This window comes from Trichomycterus rosablanca, chromosome 4 (assembly GCF_030014385.1).
Source record: "Trichomycterus rosablanca isolate fTriRos1 chromosome 4, fTriRos1.hap1, whole genome shotgun sequence".
NCBI classification, from domain to species: Eukaryota; Metazoa; Chordata; class Actinopteri; order Siluriformes; family Trichomycteridae; genus Trichomycterus; species Trichomycterus rosablanca.
The window spans coordinates 22,746,843-22,767,459 of NC_085991.1; the positions used below are offsets into that span (position 1 = coordinate 22,746,843).

At 44.6% G+C, this 20,617-nt stretch overlaps 1 protein-coding gene across 1 annotated transcript in view; it reads right to left on the bottom strand.

The window, feature by feature from the left end:
* The window catches only part of plxdc2b (plexin domain containing 2b), a 199,841-nt gene that overhangs the window by 91,586 nt on the left and 87,638 nt on the right, over positions 1-20,617 (bottom strand). The window contains exons 5-7 of the mRNA XM_062994009.1: positions 15,840-15,962; positions 11,035-11,153; positions 2,330-2,429 (exon numbers count right to left, since the gene is read on the bottom strand). Coding sequence (XP_062850079.1) covers positions 2,330-2,429; positions 11,035-11,153; positions 15,840-15,962 — 342 coding nt within the window. The remainder of the gene's footprint in view (positions 1-2,329; positions 2,430-11,034; positions 11,154-15,839; positions 15,963-20,617) is intronic.

Here is a 20,617-nt window from a genome sequence, read left to right on the forward strand (position 1 = left end):
CTCATATAATGTTGACGACTGGACCCAAATATTTAAAACATAATTACTTTAGCCTATAACAGCTTTTTAGAATAAGTTTTGTTTCTGAATTGTCTTGTTTGTTTGTTTTGAATACAAATGTCCTGTAAGTTCTGGTTGTATTCTAATAGAGGAACTGAGAAATGATTATATATTCTCATTATGTGACTGCTAAAACAATAAATACACTGTGTTCCAAATTATTATGCAAAAAGTGTTTAGGAGTGATAAGGTAAGAATTTTTTTGTTTGTCAGTTAAACTCATTGATGGTGATGTGTGTCAGGGCTCTTTATATCACTGAAAGCAATTGCAGACACCTGTGCTAATTAGTTTGGCAGGTGTGTCCAATTAAAGGCAAGACTACTTAAGAAGGCTGTCCCACATTATTAAGCAGCCTACATTTTCAGCCAAAATGGGAAAGAAAAAGGATGTGTCGGCTGCTGAGAAGCAACAAATTGTGGAGTGTTTAGGTCAAGGCATGACTACTACAATCAACATTGCCAAGACACTTCATCGTGATCATCGCACAATCAAGAAGTATGTAGCTGATTCAGAGCACACACGTGTGCGTGCTGATAAGGGAAAATTGAGGACTCTTTCCAACAGGCAATTACGTCAGGTTAAAAGAGCAGCTGCAAAAATGCCTTGTCATAGCAGCAGACAAGTTTTTGAAACTGCTGGTGCCTCCAACGTCCCCCGAACAACAAGATGCAGGGTCCTTCAGAGGTTTGCAGCTGTGCATAAGCCATCCTGTCGACCTCCTCTATCCACTGCACACAAGCAGAAACGGCTCCAGTGGGCCAAACAATACATGAAGACTGACTTCAAAACTGTTTTGTTCACCGATGAGTGCCGTGCAACGCTCGATGGTCCAGATGGATGGAGTGGAGGATGGCTGGTTGATGGACACCCCATGCAAACAAGGCTACGGCACCAACAAGGAGGAGGTGGAGTAATGTTTTGGGCTGGAATCATGGGGAGAGAGATTGTCGGCCCCTTTAGGATCCCTGAAGGGGTAAAGATGACCTCCATAATGTATGTGGAGTTTCTCAAACAGCACTTCCTGCCATGGTTCAAGAAGAAGAACCGTGCATTACGCAGCAAGATCATTTTCATGCATGATAATGCACCGTCTCATGCTGCAAAGAACACATCTGCATCTCTGGCTGCTATGGGCATAAAAGGGGACAAACTTATGGTGTGGCCCCCATGCTCCCCTGACCTCAACCCCATTGAGAACCTCTGGAGCATCATCAAAAGGAGTGTCTATGATGGCGGGAGGCAGTTCACATCTAAGCAACAGCTCTGGGAGGGTATTCTGTCCTCATGCAAAACAATTGAAGCAGATACCATCCAAAACCTGACAAATTCAATGGACGAGAGAGTTCAGAAGCTCCTTTCGAACAAGGGGTCCTATGTGCAAATGTAACATCACCTAGAATAAAGTTTTGACTTGAAAACTGTTTGATTTCAGTTTGTAATAACCTGCTAATGCTTATAATATCACAAATGACCATTTTTTTGTTCTTTATAAAAATGAAAAGGTTGAAAACTCTGCTGTGCATAATAATTTGGAACATGCATTTTGAGTGCATTTTGAGTGTTTTATTTTTTTTAAAATATACTGTTATCATTGGCAGTTTGTTCATAAACCTTTCAATTGTACTCTAATAGTTGATGACTGGAAAATTACAATGACTGCAATTCATATAGGTAATTTTGGAAAATCTGAGAAAATATTATTTGCATAATAATTTGGAACACAGTGTATAATAGTGGCTTAAGACTTGCACAGTACTGTATATCTAATAATAACCAGGTCACAATAACATTTCCATACAACACTCACTCACTTGCTTATCCAATGAGGGTCGCGGGCCTATCCCAGCTTTTCAATGGGCGCAAGGCACACAGTAACACTCCGGATGGAGCGCCAGTCCATTGCAGGGCAGAAACACATACACACACACACACCCATTCACCTATAGGGCAATTCAGTGTCTCCAATTAACCTGACTGCATGTTTTTGGACTGTGGGAGGAAACCGGAGCTCCCGTGCAGACACAGGGAGAACATGCAAACTCCGCACAGAAAGGACCCGGACCGTCCCACCTGGGGATCGAACCTAGGACCTTCTTGCTGTGAGGCGACAGTGCTACCCACAAAGCCACCGTTCATACAACAGTAGGAGCTAAATGTTTCATCACTGACCGAATGTACAAGCTGTAAGCAGTTTCTGCTCTCACAGTATAACATTATACAAGCTGACAGTGAGGGGGGATTGCTGAGGTGCTGAAATGTAGTACTTACTAGGAATCTGCTGGATCCTGTGTACCACCACAAAGGCGTCAGAAAGGCCCACCTTCACCGGGTGGTTAACAGAGCTGATCTTAGCAATCTGAATAGGAACCTGGGAACAAAACAACGTAATACTTAAAATCATGTTCTTCAAAACATTTTAATCAATTAACATTACAATGTAAAGTATAAAAATCTCTGCACAGGTCAGGAAAACTGATTATAGAATTTTACATGTCAGGAATGTCACTTGGAGCCATTTCTAAGAAACGTCCAGTCTCAAAATCATCTGTACAAACAATTGTCCGTAAGTATATGAAACAGTGGTAAAAAAAAAAAAACCTAAACTTTTATCTTATGCTAAGAGGACATTCAGATGTAATCATGTGACTGACCACACCAGAGCTGTGCCAGAAGCAAATATTAAGTGGACAGCATGTATATTTCTTTCTTTTTTTCTTTCTTTCTTTCTTTTAAAAAAAAAAATCAGTACATGGTCCAATCATCAGATTTTAACAATATTAAAAATCATTGTGGTTCAATCACAAAAATGAACCGTTAAAAATTACTTCAATCTGAACACCCCAGTTCGAATCTCAGTGCCTGCAGCAGACAATTGGCCACTGTGTCTGCTGGGTGGGATGCCGGTCTAAGTGGGTGGGGTCTTCAAACGCTGTGTAAGGACCCTGGTTAGCAGATAGAGGCGCTTGTGCAGAAAGAATGGGTGAAAAGAAGTGGTCCACTAGGACTGCACACGGGTCGGAGGAGGCGTGGGGAGCAAGTATACCCTCCTCTAATGCAATCAGAGATCCCCTGCAGTGGAAGACAAATTGGCTATGCTAAAAATCAGGAGAAAAGGGGGAGAATATAATTCTGAGTAGGGCTGCAACTATCGATTATTTTTGTAATCGAGTATTCTATCGATTATTCCAGCGATTAATCGAGTAATCGGATAAGAAATGCTTTTGCTTTAACAAAGAGCAAAAACAAATACATATTAGATTAAATAAGACATGTTTCTTAAACCAAACTGTACATTTGTATTCCTTGCATACAGGACAGTTTAACATTTTTTAAATGCAAAAATAAATAAATCAAAAATAAATCAATTTACTTTTAAAATGTAAACAGGCAACCTGAAACATCAGGTCATCAAGTCATAAATAATAATAAACAAAAATACATGAACATAAGCCTGTAATTTGTGCAACTTTCAAAACTCAAAGTTTCAGCTACAGCTCACGCAGAACATAAAGCTTTAATATTTTGTTGGGAGGTTTTGTGGTGTTTGTAGGGGGATAAAAATCTGTCAGGATTGTGTCTCTAGATGAGGTAGATCTGGTGTGTGTGTGTGTGTGTGTGTGTGTGTGTGTGTGTGTGTGTGTATGTATGTATGTGTGTGTTTGCCTACATCTTCATAAAAGCCTGTGGTGGTTGAAACGAAGTAAAGTCAGTAAACATGAGTAAAGTAAACACGACGCTCTGATGGTGTGGATGTTATACTGAGTTTTAGTTTGATCAGCTTAAAATGATCTCAAACTTTCTGTGGTTTTCTCTGTCCAGTCTCCTCCTGTTCGCTATTTTCTCTCTATATTTTGCAGTCCGCGCTATCAAATCTCGGTTGCGTCCTAAACTGATACGTTCAGTTCGCAGGAGCGGCGAACGTGTCCAAATACGTAGTGTTCATTAAACTGTCCGCAAAAAGAACCCGGATTAAGTCCTGTTAAGTTCTGTTTATGTTTAAGATATTTGGGACGCAGCCCTCAGATTCGTCACGTCACCTGCACACAGCGTTAAACACGCTGCGCAAAAGTGAAAGTCGTCCGTGTAAAACACCGTGTGTTAGGAGCTCCTCCTGAGCTGCTGTTCTCTGTGGCCTCTCCTCTGGTGGTTTTGGTGACATCTAGCGGTGGCTGAAGGTACTTCTCCTCCCATTCCAGCCAATAGATCTCTCCCCTGCCTAATTTGACTCACCTGGCCCTAATTACCTTCTCATCAGCCTCCTTGTTATAAGCCCATGCCTTCCTCTCAGTCAGGACCAGATTGTCAGTTGCTGTTTGCTATGCACACTGCCTGGTTTCCCTTGCACCTGCTCTCTGTTCCTGTGTTCCTGACTTCTCTGCCTGGTTCCTGGATCCCTCGCCGGCTCTCTGTTCCTATGTTCCTGACTTCTCTGCCTGGTTCCTGGATCCCTCGCCGGCTCTCTGTTCCTGTGTTCCTGACTTCTCTGCCTGGTTCCTGGATCCCTCGCCGGCTCTCTGTTCCTGTGTTCCTGACTTCTCTGCCTGGTTCCTGGATCCCTCGCCGGCTCTCTGTTCCTGTGTTCCTGACTTCTCTGCATAGGTTCCTGGATCCCTCGCCGGCTCTCTGTTCCTGTGTTCCTGACTTCTCTGCCTGGTTCCTGGATCCCTCGCCGGCTCTCTGTTCCTGTGTTCCTGCCTTCTCCGCCTGGTCCCTGGATTTCTCATCCACCTGCCACCTACGGTCCCTGTCAGCCTCCTACCCCAAGCATAGACACTAGTACCCTCGCCTTCACCCTCGCTCCCTGGTTCTCTTTCTGGACTATTATTCTTAATAAACTACTTAAACCCTGCTCCTGTCTCTGTGGTTGTGTTCGCATCGTGGTTCCAATTCCAAACCCCACTTAACAGTACAATCTGGTCATCACTATGGAACCCGCGAACCCTTCCACAGATGGGCAGGGGTCCATGGAGTCCCTGCTGTGCCACCAAGCCACTCAGCTGGTTCAGCACGACCAATTGCTCAGGTCTCTCATCGAGAGCAACCGCCAGCTTGTGCAGCAGTTAGGACAGGTCTCCCGGCAGGTTGAAGCCCTTACCTCCGCCCAACCTATCTCGTCCTCGAACCCCCGCGCCACAACACACGTTCCTGTTTCTGAGTTCGGTCCCTCTGCTCCGTCCCTGGCTGAGGGACTCACCACCCATCCGGAACCTTACCTTGGTGAGTTGGACAAGTGCCGGGGTTTCCTATACCAGTGCGGCCTGGTCTTTAGTCAGCGACCAATCACCTTCGCCACCGACGGCAGCAAGATAGCCTATGTGATTGGACTCCTCAGGGGAAGAGCCCTAACTTGGGCCGAGGCCGCCCAGTCTTCTGTGGGTCCACAGTCTGGTTCGTATGAAGACTTCCTCTGCCGGTTCCAGGCGGTGTTCGATCACCCGAATCATGCCGGAGATGCGGCCAGTCGTCTTTTGGGGCTACACCAGGGCCCCCGGTCTGTCGCTGATTATGCCGTTGAGTTCTGGACGCTTGCGGCTGATGCCGGCTGGAATGACGCCGCCCTCCGGGGAGCTTTCCGCCGTGGCCTAGAAGAGCGTCTTAAAGATGAGTTGGCAGCCCGGGATGAGCCTTCTAGTCTTCAGGGTCTCATTGACCTGGCTATTCGTTTGGACGGCCGGCTCCGGGAGCGCCGCCGGGAGCGGTCGTCACGTCCTGCTCTGACCTCGAGACCAGTTCTTCCTAGATCCTCTCTTCATGAAATGCCTGTTCCGTTTCCAGCTTCCCCCACTGCTGAGGGTGCCGAACCCATGCAGCTTGGACGAGCCCGGCTCGCCCCAGAGGAACGTCTGAGAAGATTGCGTTCGGGCGAATGCCTCTATTGTGGCCAAACCGGGCACTTTCTAGCTTCGTGCCCCATACGCCCAAAAGGGGGAGCTCGCCAGTAGGAGTGGGGATTCTGACGAGCTCAAGAACCACCACCCCACCTCTTCGTCCTCACTTCCAGGTCCCTGCTACCCTATGCTTCCCCGGGAATCCAGTGTCCCTCCTTGCACTCGTCGACTCCGGATCGGAGGACAATCTTATCGATGAAAGTCTTGTTACCCAAGAAGGGTGCGTCTTGGAGGTTCTCGACACCCCTGTAACTGCTTTTGCTCTGGATGGGCGCATGCTCGCTCATATTACTCACCGTACGGCCCCGGTAACCCTAGTCCTTTCGGGCAATCATCGCGAGTCCATCCGTTTCTCGGTAGTCAAGACTCCCAAGTCCCCTCTGGTTTTGGGATTCAAATGGCTCTCAACACATAATCCTCAACTTGATTGGCAGCAGGGTAAGATCACTGCTTGGAGCGATCTCTGCCACTCCCGGTGTTTACAGTCAGCAGTCCATCCTTCTAGCCCTCGTACCGACCCCCCTCCTTTCATCGATGATGTTGACCTCTCCCAGGTCCCCTCCAAGTATCATGAACTTCGGGAAGTATTTAGTAAGGACCGAGCTCGATCTCTTCCTCCCCACCGGCCCTACGACTGCGCAATCGATCTCCTCCCCGGAGCCGCACTTCCCACCAGCCGTCTTTACCACCTGTCTCGTCCGGAGCGTGAAGCCATGGAGAATTACATCTCTGAGTGTCTCGAAACTGGTCTCATCCGTCCTTCCTCCTCTCCCCTCGGTGCAGGGTTCTTCTTTGTGGAGAAAAAGGATAAGTCATTGAGGCCTTGCATAGACTATCGGGCGCTGAACCAGATCACGGTCAGGAACAAGTATCCCCTTCCACTTTCGTCCTCTGTTTTCGAGTCTCTGCAGGGTGCTGTCATTTTTAGTAAACTTGACCTCCGAAACGCCTACCACCTGGTGCGTATTCGGGAAGGTGATGAGTGGAAGACGGCCTTTAACACCCCCCTCGGCCATTTCGAATACTTGGTGATGCCCTTTGGGCTGACCAACGCCCCCGCGGTCTTCCAGGCCCTGGTAAATGACGTCCTACGCGATTTCCTGTACCGGTTCGTGTTTGTTTATTTGGACGACATATTGATTTTTTCCCGGTCCCCTGAGGAGCACGTCATTCACGTCCGGCGGGTCCTGTCTCGCCTGTTGGAGAACAGGTTATTCATCAAGGCTGAGAAATGCGAGTTCCACACGAATTCCATCGCCTTCCTCGGCTTTGTCATCCAGCCAGGACGAATTAGGGCCGACCCCGAAAAGATCTGTGCCGTTACTGAGTGGCCTGTTCCTTCCTGCCGTAAGGCCTTGCAACGCTTCCTAGGATTTGCAAACTTTTATAGGAGGTTCATCCGCGACTACAGCAGGGTAGCGGCCCCCCTAACTCGCTTGACCTCCACCAAGGTTCCCTTCTCCTGGCCCCTGGAAGCTCAGGCCGCTTTTGACCGTCTCAAGGTTCTGTTCACCTCTGCTCCCGTTCTTTCTCAACCAGATCCCTCGAAGCAATTCCTTGTGGAAGTTGACGCATCTTCTTGTGGAGTTGGAGCGGTCCTTTCCCAACGCTCTAACCCAGACAACAAGTTTCATCCCTGTGCATTCTTCTCCAAACGGCTCACCCCCTCGGAGGTCAATTATGATGTAGGAAATCGCGAGCTCCTGGCAGTCAAACTCGCCCTGGAAGAGTGGAGGCACTTGCTGGAGGGAGCAAGACAGCCTTTTGTGGTCTGCACGGATCATAAAAATCTTTCTTATGTCCAGACAGCAAAACGGCTGAACTCCCGCCAAGCCAGATGGGCTCTATTCTTTAGTCGTTTCGACTTTACCCTGACTTACCGCCCAGGCTCCCGCAACACCAAGCCTGACGCGCTCTCGCGCCAGTTCATTTCCGAGGACACTCCACCCTCCGACGACTCCATCTTGCCTCCCAATTGTGTCCTAGCCGGTGTCACCTGGGATATCCAGGAAGCTATTGAAGAAGCCCTAGAACAGGAACCCGACCCTGGAGATGGGCCTTCCAGCCGCCTGTTTGTCCCGACTGCTGTACGACCGGCTGTCCTCAGATGGGGCCACTGCTCCAATTTCGCCAGCCATCCTGGAGCTAATCGCACTGAGTCCCTCCTTAAGCGCCATTTCTGGTGGCCTTCCCTGGAAGCAGACACCAGGCAGTTTGTGGCTGCCTGCGCCACCTGCGCCCGCAGTAAGTCCTCCCACACACCCCCCGCGGGTTTGCTCCAGCCTCTTTCTGTCCCTGGACGTCCTTGGTCTCACATCGCCCTGGATTTCGTCACTGGCCTTCCGGAGTCTCAGGGAATGACGACCATTTTGACGGTAGTGGACCGTTTCTCCAAGGCGGTTCGGCTGGTAGCCTTACCCAAGCTCCCTTCAGCCCTTGAAACGGCTCAGCTCTTGTTTGACCAGGTCTTCAAGATCCACGGTATTCCCCTGGACATTGTATCCGACCGGGGTCCTCAATTCGTGTCCCAGGTCTGGCGCGGTTTTTGTAAAGCCCTGGGAGCCACAGTCAGCCTCTCGTCCGGTTTCCACCCCCAATCCAACGGGCAAGCGGAAAGAGCTAACCAGGAGGTGGAAGCCGCCCTGCGTTGTATGTCGGCCAACAGCCCCTCTCTCTGGAGCACCCACCTCGCCTGGGCCGAATATGCCCATAATACCCTCACCTGCTCTGCCACCGGCCGATCCCCGTTTGAGGCCTCCCTTGGCTACCAGCCACCACTATTTTCTGAACAAGAGGCAGAGGTGGCAGTTCCCTCAGTTGAGCACCACTTACGGCGCTGCAGGAAGATCTGGAGGTCCGTACGAGCTACCCTGCTTAAGTCCCAGACCGTCACCCAGCGTTCGGCCAACCGCCACAGAAGACCCAGTCCGCAGTATCTCCCGGGCCAGTCTGTTTGGTTGTCCTCCAGAAACATACCCCTACACTCTGAGTCCAGGAAGCTGGCGCCTCGTTTTATTGGACCTTATACCGTCCAAAGGATCATTAACCCCACTGCTGTCCAGCTCAAGTTGCCCAAACATATGCGGATTCATCCTACTTTCCACGTCTCGCAGTTGAAACCGGTCAAACAGTCCAATCTGTGCCCTCCGTCCAAACCCCCTCCACCCGCCCGACTTATTGATGGGCACCCGGCCTACACAGTCCGCCGCCTCCTGGATTCCAGACGCCGCGGCCGGGGCCTCCAATATCTGGTGGACTGGGAAGGCTATGGTCCAGAGGAACGCTCCTGGATTCCCCACTCTGCCATTTTGGACCCTCACCTTATTCGGGAATTTCACCGGGACAACCCCGACAAGCCTGGTAGGTCGCCTAGAGGCGCCGTTAAAGGGGAGGGTACTGTTAGGAGCTCCTCCTGAGCTGCTGTTCTCTGTGGCCTCTCCTCTGGTGGTTTTGGTGACATCTAGCGGTGGCTGAAGGTACTTCTCCTCCCATTCCAGCCAATAGATCTCTCCCCTGCCTAATTTGACTCACCTGGCCCTAATTACCTTCTCATCAGCCTCCTTGTTATAAGCCCATGCCTTCCTCTCAGTCAGGACCAGATTGTCAGTTGCTGTTTGCTATGCACACTGCCTGGTTTCCCTTGCACCTGCTCTCTGTTCCTGTGTTCCTGACTTCTCTGCCTGGTTCCTGGATCCCTCGCCGGCTCTCTGTTCCTGTGTTCCTGACTTCTCTGCCTGGTTCCTGGATCCCTCGCCGGCTCTCTGTTCCTGTGTTCCTGACTTCTCTGCCTGGTTCCTGGATCCCTCGCCGGCTCTCTGTTCCTGTGTTCCTGACTTCTCTGCCTGGTTCCTGGATCCCTCGCCGGCTCTCTGTTCCTGTGTTCCTGACTTCTCTGCATAGGTTCCTGGATCCCTCGCCGGCTCTCTGTTCCTGTGTTCCTGACTTCTCTGCCTGGTTCCTGGATCCCTCGCCGGCTCTCTGTTCCTGTGTTCCTGCCTTCTCCGCCTGGTCCCTGGATTTCTCATCCACCTGCCACCTACGGTCCCTGTCAGCCTCCTACCCCAAGCATAGACACTAGTACCCTCGCCTTCACCCTTGCTCCCTGGTTCTCTTTCTGGACTATTATTCTTAATAAACTACTTAAACCCTGCTCCTGTCTCTGTGGTTGTGTTCGCATCGTGGTTCCAATTCCAAACCCCACTTAACACCGTGAGCTGTATATGGTTGTGCGGATTAAACGATTCCTCGATGCAAAAAATTTGAATCGATGATTTTTAGTAATCGATTTACTCGATTTACTCGAGGAATCGTTTCAGCCCTAATTCTGAGTTAATTTTTTTATTTAATATTTAATAATGTTAATATTATTATTTGTGCACTGGGTAGTGCTGTTGTCTCACAGAAAGAAGGACCTGGGATTGATTCCCTGGTCAGACGCCCAGGGTCCTTACTGTGCGAAGTTTGAATGTTCTCCCAGTGTTTACATGGATTTCCTTTGGGTGGTCCAGTTTCCGTCCTGAGTCTGAGTGTGTTTGTGTGTCTGCCCTGTGATGGACTGGCAAACTGTCCGAAGTGTTTCATATCCTTCACCCTGACCAGGATAAAGCGGTGGTAAAACAGACAGTGAATGAATGAATGAATGTGATTCCTTTCTACAGGCCAACATTTGCTCGGCCGAAACAGCTGCAACTCATTGTTGAGGTTTTTTCCTTTTTGGCTGATCTAGTCCATGCATGCTTTTGTCTAATCTGGAGAGTAATCCTCCAGTCTTATGGGGACGAACACAGAAAAGCCAGATGGTTCATTTTTAATCAAGAGAAAATAATTTTTAATCAAAGTGTGTCATTGTTATGGAGGCAGGACGAGTGACATTTTTGCTCTACTCACTGTTCCTGAGGAAATACATCAGCACGCAAGCAGAACAGTCAGTGGAATAAATATGAGCCTAAACTATAAAGTCATACACATGCCAACACTGCCACGGGAGATGAGGGAAGAAGGAGCAGTCATTATAAAGACATTACAGAGTAAAGAGACATAAGACGGGTATAAAAACAAGACGTAGATAACTAAAAATCTAAAAACCTCTTTGTAGGCAAAGACGATCCTGCCGTCACTGTGCAGTGTAGCCTGGAATGTGAAGCTACCCAGATTATACGAGTCCTGGAGGTGAACATGATCCCACTGAACCACGAGTGCAGTACCTGTACAGGCACACACACACATACAAAGCTTTATTTAAAGAGCAAAAAACTACAGCAAAGTGGTCACATATAACATGATTTGGCATGATAATGGCCTTGAGAGAGGAAACACCATCACATTATCTTTAAATGATTGGCTGAAGTGTAACGATTTGGGCTGAACACATGATATAAAACTTAAATAGGAAACACATGCAAGAAGAACAGCAGTCCAGTTAACATTCCAGTGTTTATTTAAATATCCAAACATTGAATATTCATCATTTTTGTTAAGATCTGTGACAGAAAACACTTTTCTGGTCCCTTTTCTCAACAATAACAGATGAAAAAAAATATTAATGGTAACAAAATAAAATGTTAAAGCCAATGGATTGCTCACATTTGTTCTGCATTAAACACTATTCCTACTGAAACAGATAAAAGCTTGGTACAGTAGACCCTTGTGTTACGAACCGTTTACCATACGAACATTTTGGGTTACGAGCGATCTTTTTCAAGTTTACGTACAAACAAATTTCGGATTACGAAACACGTGACGTCACGAACAAGTTGACTCCACCCGTCTCTCTCTATATATATACTGTATATACAGTAAGCGAACATTCGGACATTATATTTTGTAAAATTCAATATTAAAATGTCCCCAAACAGAAGTGCAGAGGAAGCGTATAGCTGAGAAAATGAACAAATCTAATATTATTCGTTGTTGTATAATTACTCCTGTGAGTAGCTGTCACTGTGTATCAAACAGAGGGGACAGTGAGTGAGAGAGAAGAAGGAAATTGCTGAGTAAAGTATTCTTTCTTTCGTAATTACACCTACAAAATACAACACTATTGTATTTATAACAAAAAAGACCATTTAAGACATTAGAAAGGTTAGGTAAGGGGGTGATTTGGGAGGTCTGGCAGGATTAATTCTATTTACATTACTTATTATGGGAAAAATAGGTTTAACTAACGAACATTTTGACTTAAGAACAGCCTCTCGGAACCAATTATATTCGTAAGTCAAGGGTCTGTACTGTACTGTACTGTATCACTAAAACAAACTGACAGCATTGCAAGGAACGCTTAAACAGATTTTATTACAGAGCTGAGCATTACATTACCTCTCCTGGTTTATACAGTTTTAAAGGATGGAGGAAATATTTCACATATTCCCCAACTGTTCCTTGAGCTGACACGCTTTACAGCTTGTCACCGATAACAATCACCTGCAGTTGTAAGCAGTATTTACACGACTCCATGCTTTTTTAAAGCTCTCTTAATCTGCATTTGAATTGCGAGGCAACTTTACTGCTGGGAGGGCCAATGTCCCCCCAAAGAAGAATAGAATGCCTTAATTTGTCATTTTTGCATACACATACAGGTGTACAGTACAACGAAATTCAAATATCCCAGCTTGTTTTAGAAGCTGCGGTCGGAGCGCAGGGTCAGTCATTGTACGGCACCCCTGGAGCCGATAGCTCAAAGCTCTACCCACTAGGCCACTGTCCCAGTGGTGGTGCATATGGTGCCTATGGTGTTATCTATCTCTGTATAAATCGCATTTACACCACAATATTGTGAAGATTGTAACAATATTTACACGAACATTTGAGATTGTGTGTTGTAATGAAACTGTAGAGATTTTTCTTTGGAAGTCTGCCATTATTTTGGGCTCACGTGTATCTCATAGCCTTTTTCGGGATTGTTATGAACTAAAATGTTTGATTTTGCAATGGCTGCAAAATTACAGTAATTTCGGTCAACTTAGACTTTTAATTAGAAATAATGCAGCAATTAGGCAGAATAGGGAATATTATAGGAAATAAATACATTTACGTGAATCTTGAAATCTTCTATTTCTAAAAACACTAACATTTATTATGTTTTTTTTAATGTAGCCCAGTTATTCTCTTTCAAAAAGGTTGTAATTACAGAAAGATCTTTGAACTGTTGCTTAAGCAGAGGTAAGATCAAAAAAAGTTTAAATTGATTATCTGCAGGTTTCAAGATCCACTTTGTATATATACACTGATCAGCCATAACATTAAAACCACCTCATTGTTTCTACACCCACTGTCCATTTTATCAGCTCCACTTACCATATAGAAGCACTGTGTAGTTCTACAATTACTGACTGTAGTCCATCTATTTCTCTACATATCTTTTTAGCCTGCTTTCACCCTGTTCTTTAATGGTCAGGACCCCCACAGAGCAGGAATTATTTAGGTGGTGGATCATTCCCAGTATTGCAGTGACACTGACATGGTGGTGGTGTGTTAGTGTGTGTTGTGCTGGTATGAGTGGATCAGACACAGCAGTGCTGCTGGAGTTTTTAAACGCTGTGTCCACTCACTGTCCACTCTATTAGACACTCCTACCTAGTTGGTCCACCTTGTAGATGTAAAGTCAGAGACGATCGGGTTGGTCATCTTCTAGACCACAGGTGTCAAACTCAAGGCCCGCGGGCCAGATCCGGCCCGCGAGAGCTTAAACGACTGTATGATAGTTGTGATGGTTCGAGTCGTTACAGAGACGCGCTTTTAATTTAATGCGCTCCTGCGCCTTTAAGAGACAACGTGACATCATAGTCATGGCAACTAACTTTAACCTTCGCTAAGAAGCCATGTGACTTTTACGGCAAAAGAACGCGGGGTAGCGTAGTCAGTAATGTAAACAATAATAAATAAATACAAATAATTATATTGCAATATAATACCCAAGCATTGTCTGTAAGTAGTGGCGTTTATATTCTCAGTTGTTAGTAAAGAGTATATATAGTAAGAGTATATCACAGCGTTTTAGTTACAAGTTTACCGTAATTAAATACTGTTATTACGTTACTATAGCAATTAGTAACTTTACACAAAATTTTAACTCGTTATTTTACGTTTGGTTAAATCTCATATTGTACCAGATGTAACACTTGACTACAGCTGTGTGCTTTTTACTGTATTAGATTCTTTATTGTTTTTATTGTTTGTATTTTTACTTCATTTTGATGCACACAGTGTATCACACAGCTGGGAAGCAAATAAACCGACTGTATTCTGAAGAGAGCTGTATGTCTGTCTGTCTGTCTGTCTGTCTGTCTAGCTGAGAAAGGGGGATAAACTATTAGTGAGGGCAGAATGATTGTCTTAAAAATACACTGTAAAATCCTAAATAAACTGCATCTTTCAAAATGCAGGCTGATTTTGTGACCTGCAAAGTGACACATCCCGCCAGTAGATGATGTTACACATATTTACACATGATCCTAAAATGTACAAGAAGATAAGTAAGAAAATTAAGCAGAAGGAGGAAATTTAATGAAAGTGAAAACAAGTTTGTGCTTAAGGAAGAAAAAACGGTGCGTCTCTTGTGTTATGAGGCCGTGTCTGTGGTAAAGTAGAACAATATAAATGCAGAATTCAGCCTCCAAGAAAAACAGCAAAGTGACTGCAATCATTTACATTTACATTTTCAGCATTTAGCAGATGCTTTTATCCAAAGCGACTTACACAATGAGTGGAACACGATGAGCAATTGAGGGTTAAGGGCCTTGCTCAGGGACCCAACAGTGGCAACTTGGTGGTGGTGGGGCTCGAACCGGCAACCTTCTGTTTACTAGTCCAGTACCTTAACCACTGGCAATCACAGCAGGATACGTTACAATCGGCCCTTCTGAGAATAGTCCACCAACCAAAAATATATCCAGCCAACAGCGCCCCATGGGCAGCGTTCTGTGACTCATTTTCACCGAGGGCCACATCAGCATTATGGTGGCCCTCGGTGAAAATTAGTTTGACACCCCTGTTCTAGACCTTCATCAGTGGTCACAGAACGCTGCCCATGGGGCGCTGTTGGCTGGATATATTTTTGGTTGGTGGACTATTCTCAGTCCAGCAGTGACAGTGAGGTGTTTAAAAACTCCAGCAGCATTGCTGTGTCTTATCCACTCATACCAGCACAACACACACTAACACACCACCACCATGTCAGTGTCACTGCAGTGCTGAGAATGATCCACCACCTAAATAATACCTGCTCTGTAGTGGTCCTGTGGGGGTCCTGACCATTGAAGAACAGGGTGAAAGGGGGCTAACAAAGCATGCAGAGAAACAGATGGACTACAGTTAGTAATTGTAGAACTACAAAGTGCTTCTATATGGTAAGTGGAGCTGATAAAAAAAAAAAAAAACAGTGAGTGAAGAAACAAGGAGGTGGTTTTAATGTTATGGCTGATCGGTGTATGTTAGATACACTACTGTTCACAGAGGCACTGTAGTTTATCAACTAAAGCATGTCTCCCTCATACTGCTACACCCTGTGACAAATAACCAAATAACTACAGCATTATAGTAGGGCTGTTATGTCTAAGTTATGTTAAGCATGTCTAATTACATTATGGAATGAAGTTTAACGATCTGTTTAATTAGACAGAAATTAGTAAATGGTGAAGGTGAATTGCAGGACTGTAATTAATAATAGAACTTGATCTGTAGGATGATGGATTTCTTTTGGGCCAGCGAGAGGAGATTTATTGATTACCTGTCCGCCAAAGAGAGTGAAACTGAGTAATTTGCATGCGTGTTAAGTAAGCAACCTGAAAGCTCTAAACATTTACTTACTCTCTGTGTTACTCAGTCTCAGTCACACTTACACACAATCAAACATGAGCACTGAGGCTATAGAACCTACAGTCTGTATTACATACCATTGTCGAAGTAAATTACAGTTGAATTCCGTGACACACTAGGGTCAAAGTTCGCCATGAGTGGGGCGATGTACTGCGTGGCTGTCAGCATTCTGTGTACCACGTCTCCGGTGTAGATAAACCCTGCATTAAAAAAAGGGAAAAGTGTATTAATGTAAAACTTATATAAACAAATAATTATTCAAGATTTAACTAAAGTTATAAAATTTTTCACTTCACAGTGTGATAACACTGCACACTCTCTTTTTAAACCTCTCAAAAGTTATGGAAAAGGTAAATAAAAAATGCTGTGGCTAAAAAAAAAAACAATACTGTGGCTAAAATGCCACTAACAAAAAAAGTTAAACAGTCACAATTAAATAAGGCGGCCAAAATAACAGAAACAAAGTAACAAATAGACGATACAAATACATTTGCAGCCTGCAACGGAGAGAAGGATACAACAGGGATAGTGCACAACTGAGAACTGGTTGTCGCAATTAAATAAGCTTCTACTGTCATCTGGGACAATCCAGCTTTCAAAAACAGGAAAGACTAGACCTTCATCAGTGGTCACAGGACTCCTGCCCACAGGGCACTGTTGGCTGGATATATTTTTGGTTAGTGGACTATTCTTAGTCCAGCAGTGACAGTGAGGTGTATAAAAACTCCAGCAGCGCTGCTGTGTCTGATCCACTCATACCCGCACAACACACACTAACACACCACCACCATTTCAATGTCACTGCAGTGCTGAGAATGATGTACCACCCAAATAATACCTGCTCTGTAGTGGTCCTGGGAGAGTCCTGACATTAAAGAACAGGGTGAAAGGGGGCTAACAAAGCATGCAGAAAAACAGATAGACCACAGTCAGTAATTGTAGAACTACAAAGTGCTTCTATATGGTAAGTGGAGCTGATAAAATGGACAGTGAGTGTAGAAACAAGGAGGTGGTTTTAATGTTATGGCTAATCGGTGTATATAGAAAACATTCCACCTGAACTGAATCAGTGCTTATAGAGCAGAGGTGATTGTCAACTGATCATAAAAAACTGACACATTAATTATCTGTGCCTCCGTGCCCCCTCTGTTTGCCAAAATGAAAATGCGGAAGGACACGACTTCTAAAATGGCTTACTGCCAAACCACTTCAGCAGCTGCCACATTACACAATACATTACACATCACATTACATAAATATGCCAGTAACTGTAAATTAAACCAGCATACAAGCCTAACTGAACAGTTTACAGAGGACATGGTAAGACAAAACTGGTCCTGTCCTCCTCATGCATATGCAGTTAGGTAAGTTTGTACATAAAGTCTGCACAAGAGTTGGTCCCCATGATAATTCTTTGATCCCACCCACTCTTACACCCTCTATATATGTTTCTACAGACAGGCATACAAAGCACTTCTGCTATAGTCATGGATTTCAAGTCAGGTCACATAGAACAAAAAAAATATATTACATTTTTTTATCTTATATCTCTACCGCATACAAAGCTAGATTTGGCCAGTTCTCTTTACAGTGAGGGTAAAAGTACAAATCACATTTTTAGAAAAGACTCTTCGCTTGCAGTCATGTGATTCTCCTCCTCATGATGCACCATAAATTTCCGGCAAGCCTGTCGAGCACATGCATTCTCTGTCTACAAATCCACACTATTGTACAGTGTACAGAATAAGGCATGGCATCGTCTTGCTGAAATAGTCATAGTCCTCCTGGGAAAAGCCGTCACCTGGATGGCAGCATGTCTCTCTAAAATTCCATTATACACTATCATGTTAATAGTACCTTCACACATACGCAAGTAACCCAGGCCATGGGCACTGATGCACCCCCACACCATGACATATTTTGGATTTGCACCTTTCAGTTTTAAAGGTCTGGGTGGTCTATTCATCTTTGGCACAGAGAACTTAATGTCCGTTTTTCCTGAAAACAAGTGTGGGCTCATCTGACCACAGCACAAGTTTCCACTGTTTTTTGGATCATCTGAGATGAACTCGGGCCCAGAGAAAAAAATGTTGTATAGTAATTGATTATGGCGCTTTTTTTGTGTAATATAGATTCAGGTTGCATTTTTTGATGCAGCGGTGAACTGTGTTAAGTGACAACGGTTTTCTGAATTACACCAGAGCCCATGTGGCTATATTAATTACAACAGCTTAATGAATACTGGGGTGGCACTGTCGCCTCACAGCAAGAAGGTCCTGGGTTCAATCCCCAGACGGGGCGGTCCGAGTCCTTTTTGTGCAGAGTTTGCATGTTCTCCCCGTGTCTGTGTGGGTTTTCTCCTAGAGCACCGGTTTCCTCCCACAGTCCAAAAACATGCAGTCAGGTTAATTGGAGACACTGAATTGCCCTATAGGAGAATGGATGTGTGTATGTGTGTGTGTGTGTGTGTGTGTGTGTAGGTGTGTCTGCCCTGCGATGGGCTGGCGTCCCATCCAGGGTGTTACTGTGTGCCTTGCGCCCATTTAAAAGCTGGGATAGGCTCCAGCACCACCACCCCCCCTTCCATGCATAATGTATGCATAATGAATACTTTTAAAAGTGGTTTCCAGGTTTGACCTACATGATATTGATATTTCCCCAGATTTCCTTAATCTTTTTCCAATATTATGTACAGTAGATGGTGAAAGACTACATTATTTGCAATCTTGCATTGAGAAAAGTCCTCTTTGTACTGATTGATAATTCTCTCCTAAAGTTTGGCACAAAGTGGTGAGCCACGACCCATCATTGCTTGTACAGACTGATCCTTTGGTGGATCCTCCTTTTATACCCAATCATGATTCCCTCACATGTTACCAATTCAGCTTCTTATTGTGAAACTCTGCAACTTTCATTTTCTATAAACTTTTTACTCTTGTTTGTTGCAGGAATCAAATTCTAAATGTGTTTATATTTACAAAATACAATAATCAGTGAAAACATTGGAACTCTTTTCTTTTTGGGTTAAATAAAGATTCAAGAGAATCAACAAATCACAGATTCCTTTTACTGCATTTTACAAGCTGTCCCAACTATTTAGAAATGAGGTTTGTATTTTACCACCTTTGGTATTAAATACCCTTTCATTGCATATTTTGCTCATATATCCATAATGTGATTTACCTTAAAAGTTACTTTTTGTATGTGTGTATATGTGTTTTGTTTAGAGCCATAACAAACACTTTACTACAGTTGTCAGCACAATTGTTTTCCAACAATCAAACACTCACTCACTTTCATAACCGCTTATCCAATTTTCAATGGGTGCAAGGCACACAGTAACACCCTGGACAGGGCGCCAGTCCATTGCAAGGCAGACACACACACACACACACACATTCACCTATAGTGCAATTCAGTGTCTCCAATTAACCTGACTGCATGTTTTTGTACTGTGGGAGGAAACCCGAGCTCTCAGAGGAAACCCATGCAGACACAGGGAGAACATGCAAACTCCGCACAGAAAGGACTCTGACCGCCCTGCCTGGGGATCAAACCTGTGAGGCGACAGTGCGACCCACCGAGCCACCGTGCCGCCCAACAATCAAACAAATGATACAAAAATAAATAAAACAAAAATAATGCCTGGAATCTAAAAATGGAGGAAAAGATGCTTGTGTAGGCTAGCTCTTCTGACTTCAATCTCAATGAAGATTCATAAAGGGTTTTGAAATTGCATGTCAATCAGGACTCTTGTAACCTTGAGGTACTGTAATGATTTCCAAAAGGAATGCAACAAAACACAACCACAAAGATGCAAAAGGCTATTCCTTTTCCTGCTATAGACATCTCAAAGCTGTAATTAAATTTAAAAATGTCATTGTTTATAGACATTTTGTGTTTATTTTAAAGTACACATTTGAAGAGCATTATTTGCATATGAAATGTGCAAAAATATATGGACTGAAAGTAGTTTTTTATTTACCCTTGCTGTTCAAAAGTTGGCTATAGGGTAAAGCTTAGTAGATCCGGATTTCTTTTCAAACTTTTTACTGTAATCACTACTACTGAGTAAACTCTTCCTAAATTCAGGAGCTGTCTGTAAAGTTTTGGATGTGTTCCCATGTTTTTGTAGATTTTCTCCAGGTTCTTTGGTTTCCTCCCTCTTCACAAAAACACAGTGTTGAACTGGCTGCACTTAATTGCTTCTAGGTGGGAGTAAGTGAATGTGTTTCTCCCTGTGATGGATTAGCGCCAGTTCCCAAATAATTCTTGCTATGTACACATTACACACAGTGGGTATGACACATGAAAAACGAACTGAACCGCTGTGAGTCACATTAGATTTGTGGTACAAGAGGTAATGCCTCTATGAGTTAAAGATGTCAGCACCCAGAACATATACTTTCTAGGGGATAATGTGCCAGTACGCAACCCCCATTAAAATAAATAGAGGTTAGAATGCTAACCACAGCAGAACAAAACCTCTTGGTTCATATTTAACAATCTAATTCATCTGTGCCTAGCCATACACATATTTAAATCAAAGTTTTTGGCATTCTTACTGCTTCTACAAACAATATTTTCATCAGTCTATATACAAAATAAACTGGAAGCGCAAATAATTTACAAACATCTAGACCAGGGGTGTCAAACTCACGGCCCGTGGGCCAGATCCGGCCCGCCGCGTCATTTGATCCGGCCCGCGAGAGCTTAAACGACTGTATGATTGTTGTGATGGTTCGAGTCGTTACAGAGACACACTTATAATTTAATAGGACTCCTGCGCCTTTAAGCCTTTAACTGTTGACATCGTAGTCATGGCAAATAACTTTGACCTTCGCTGAGAAGCCAT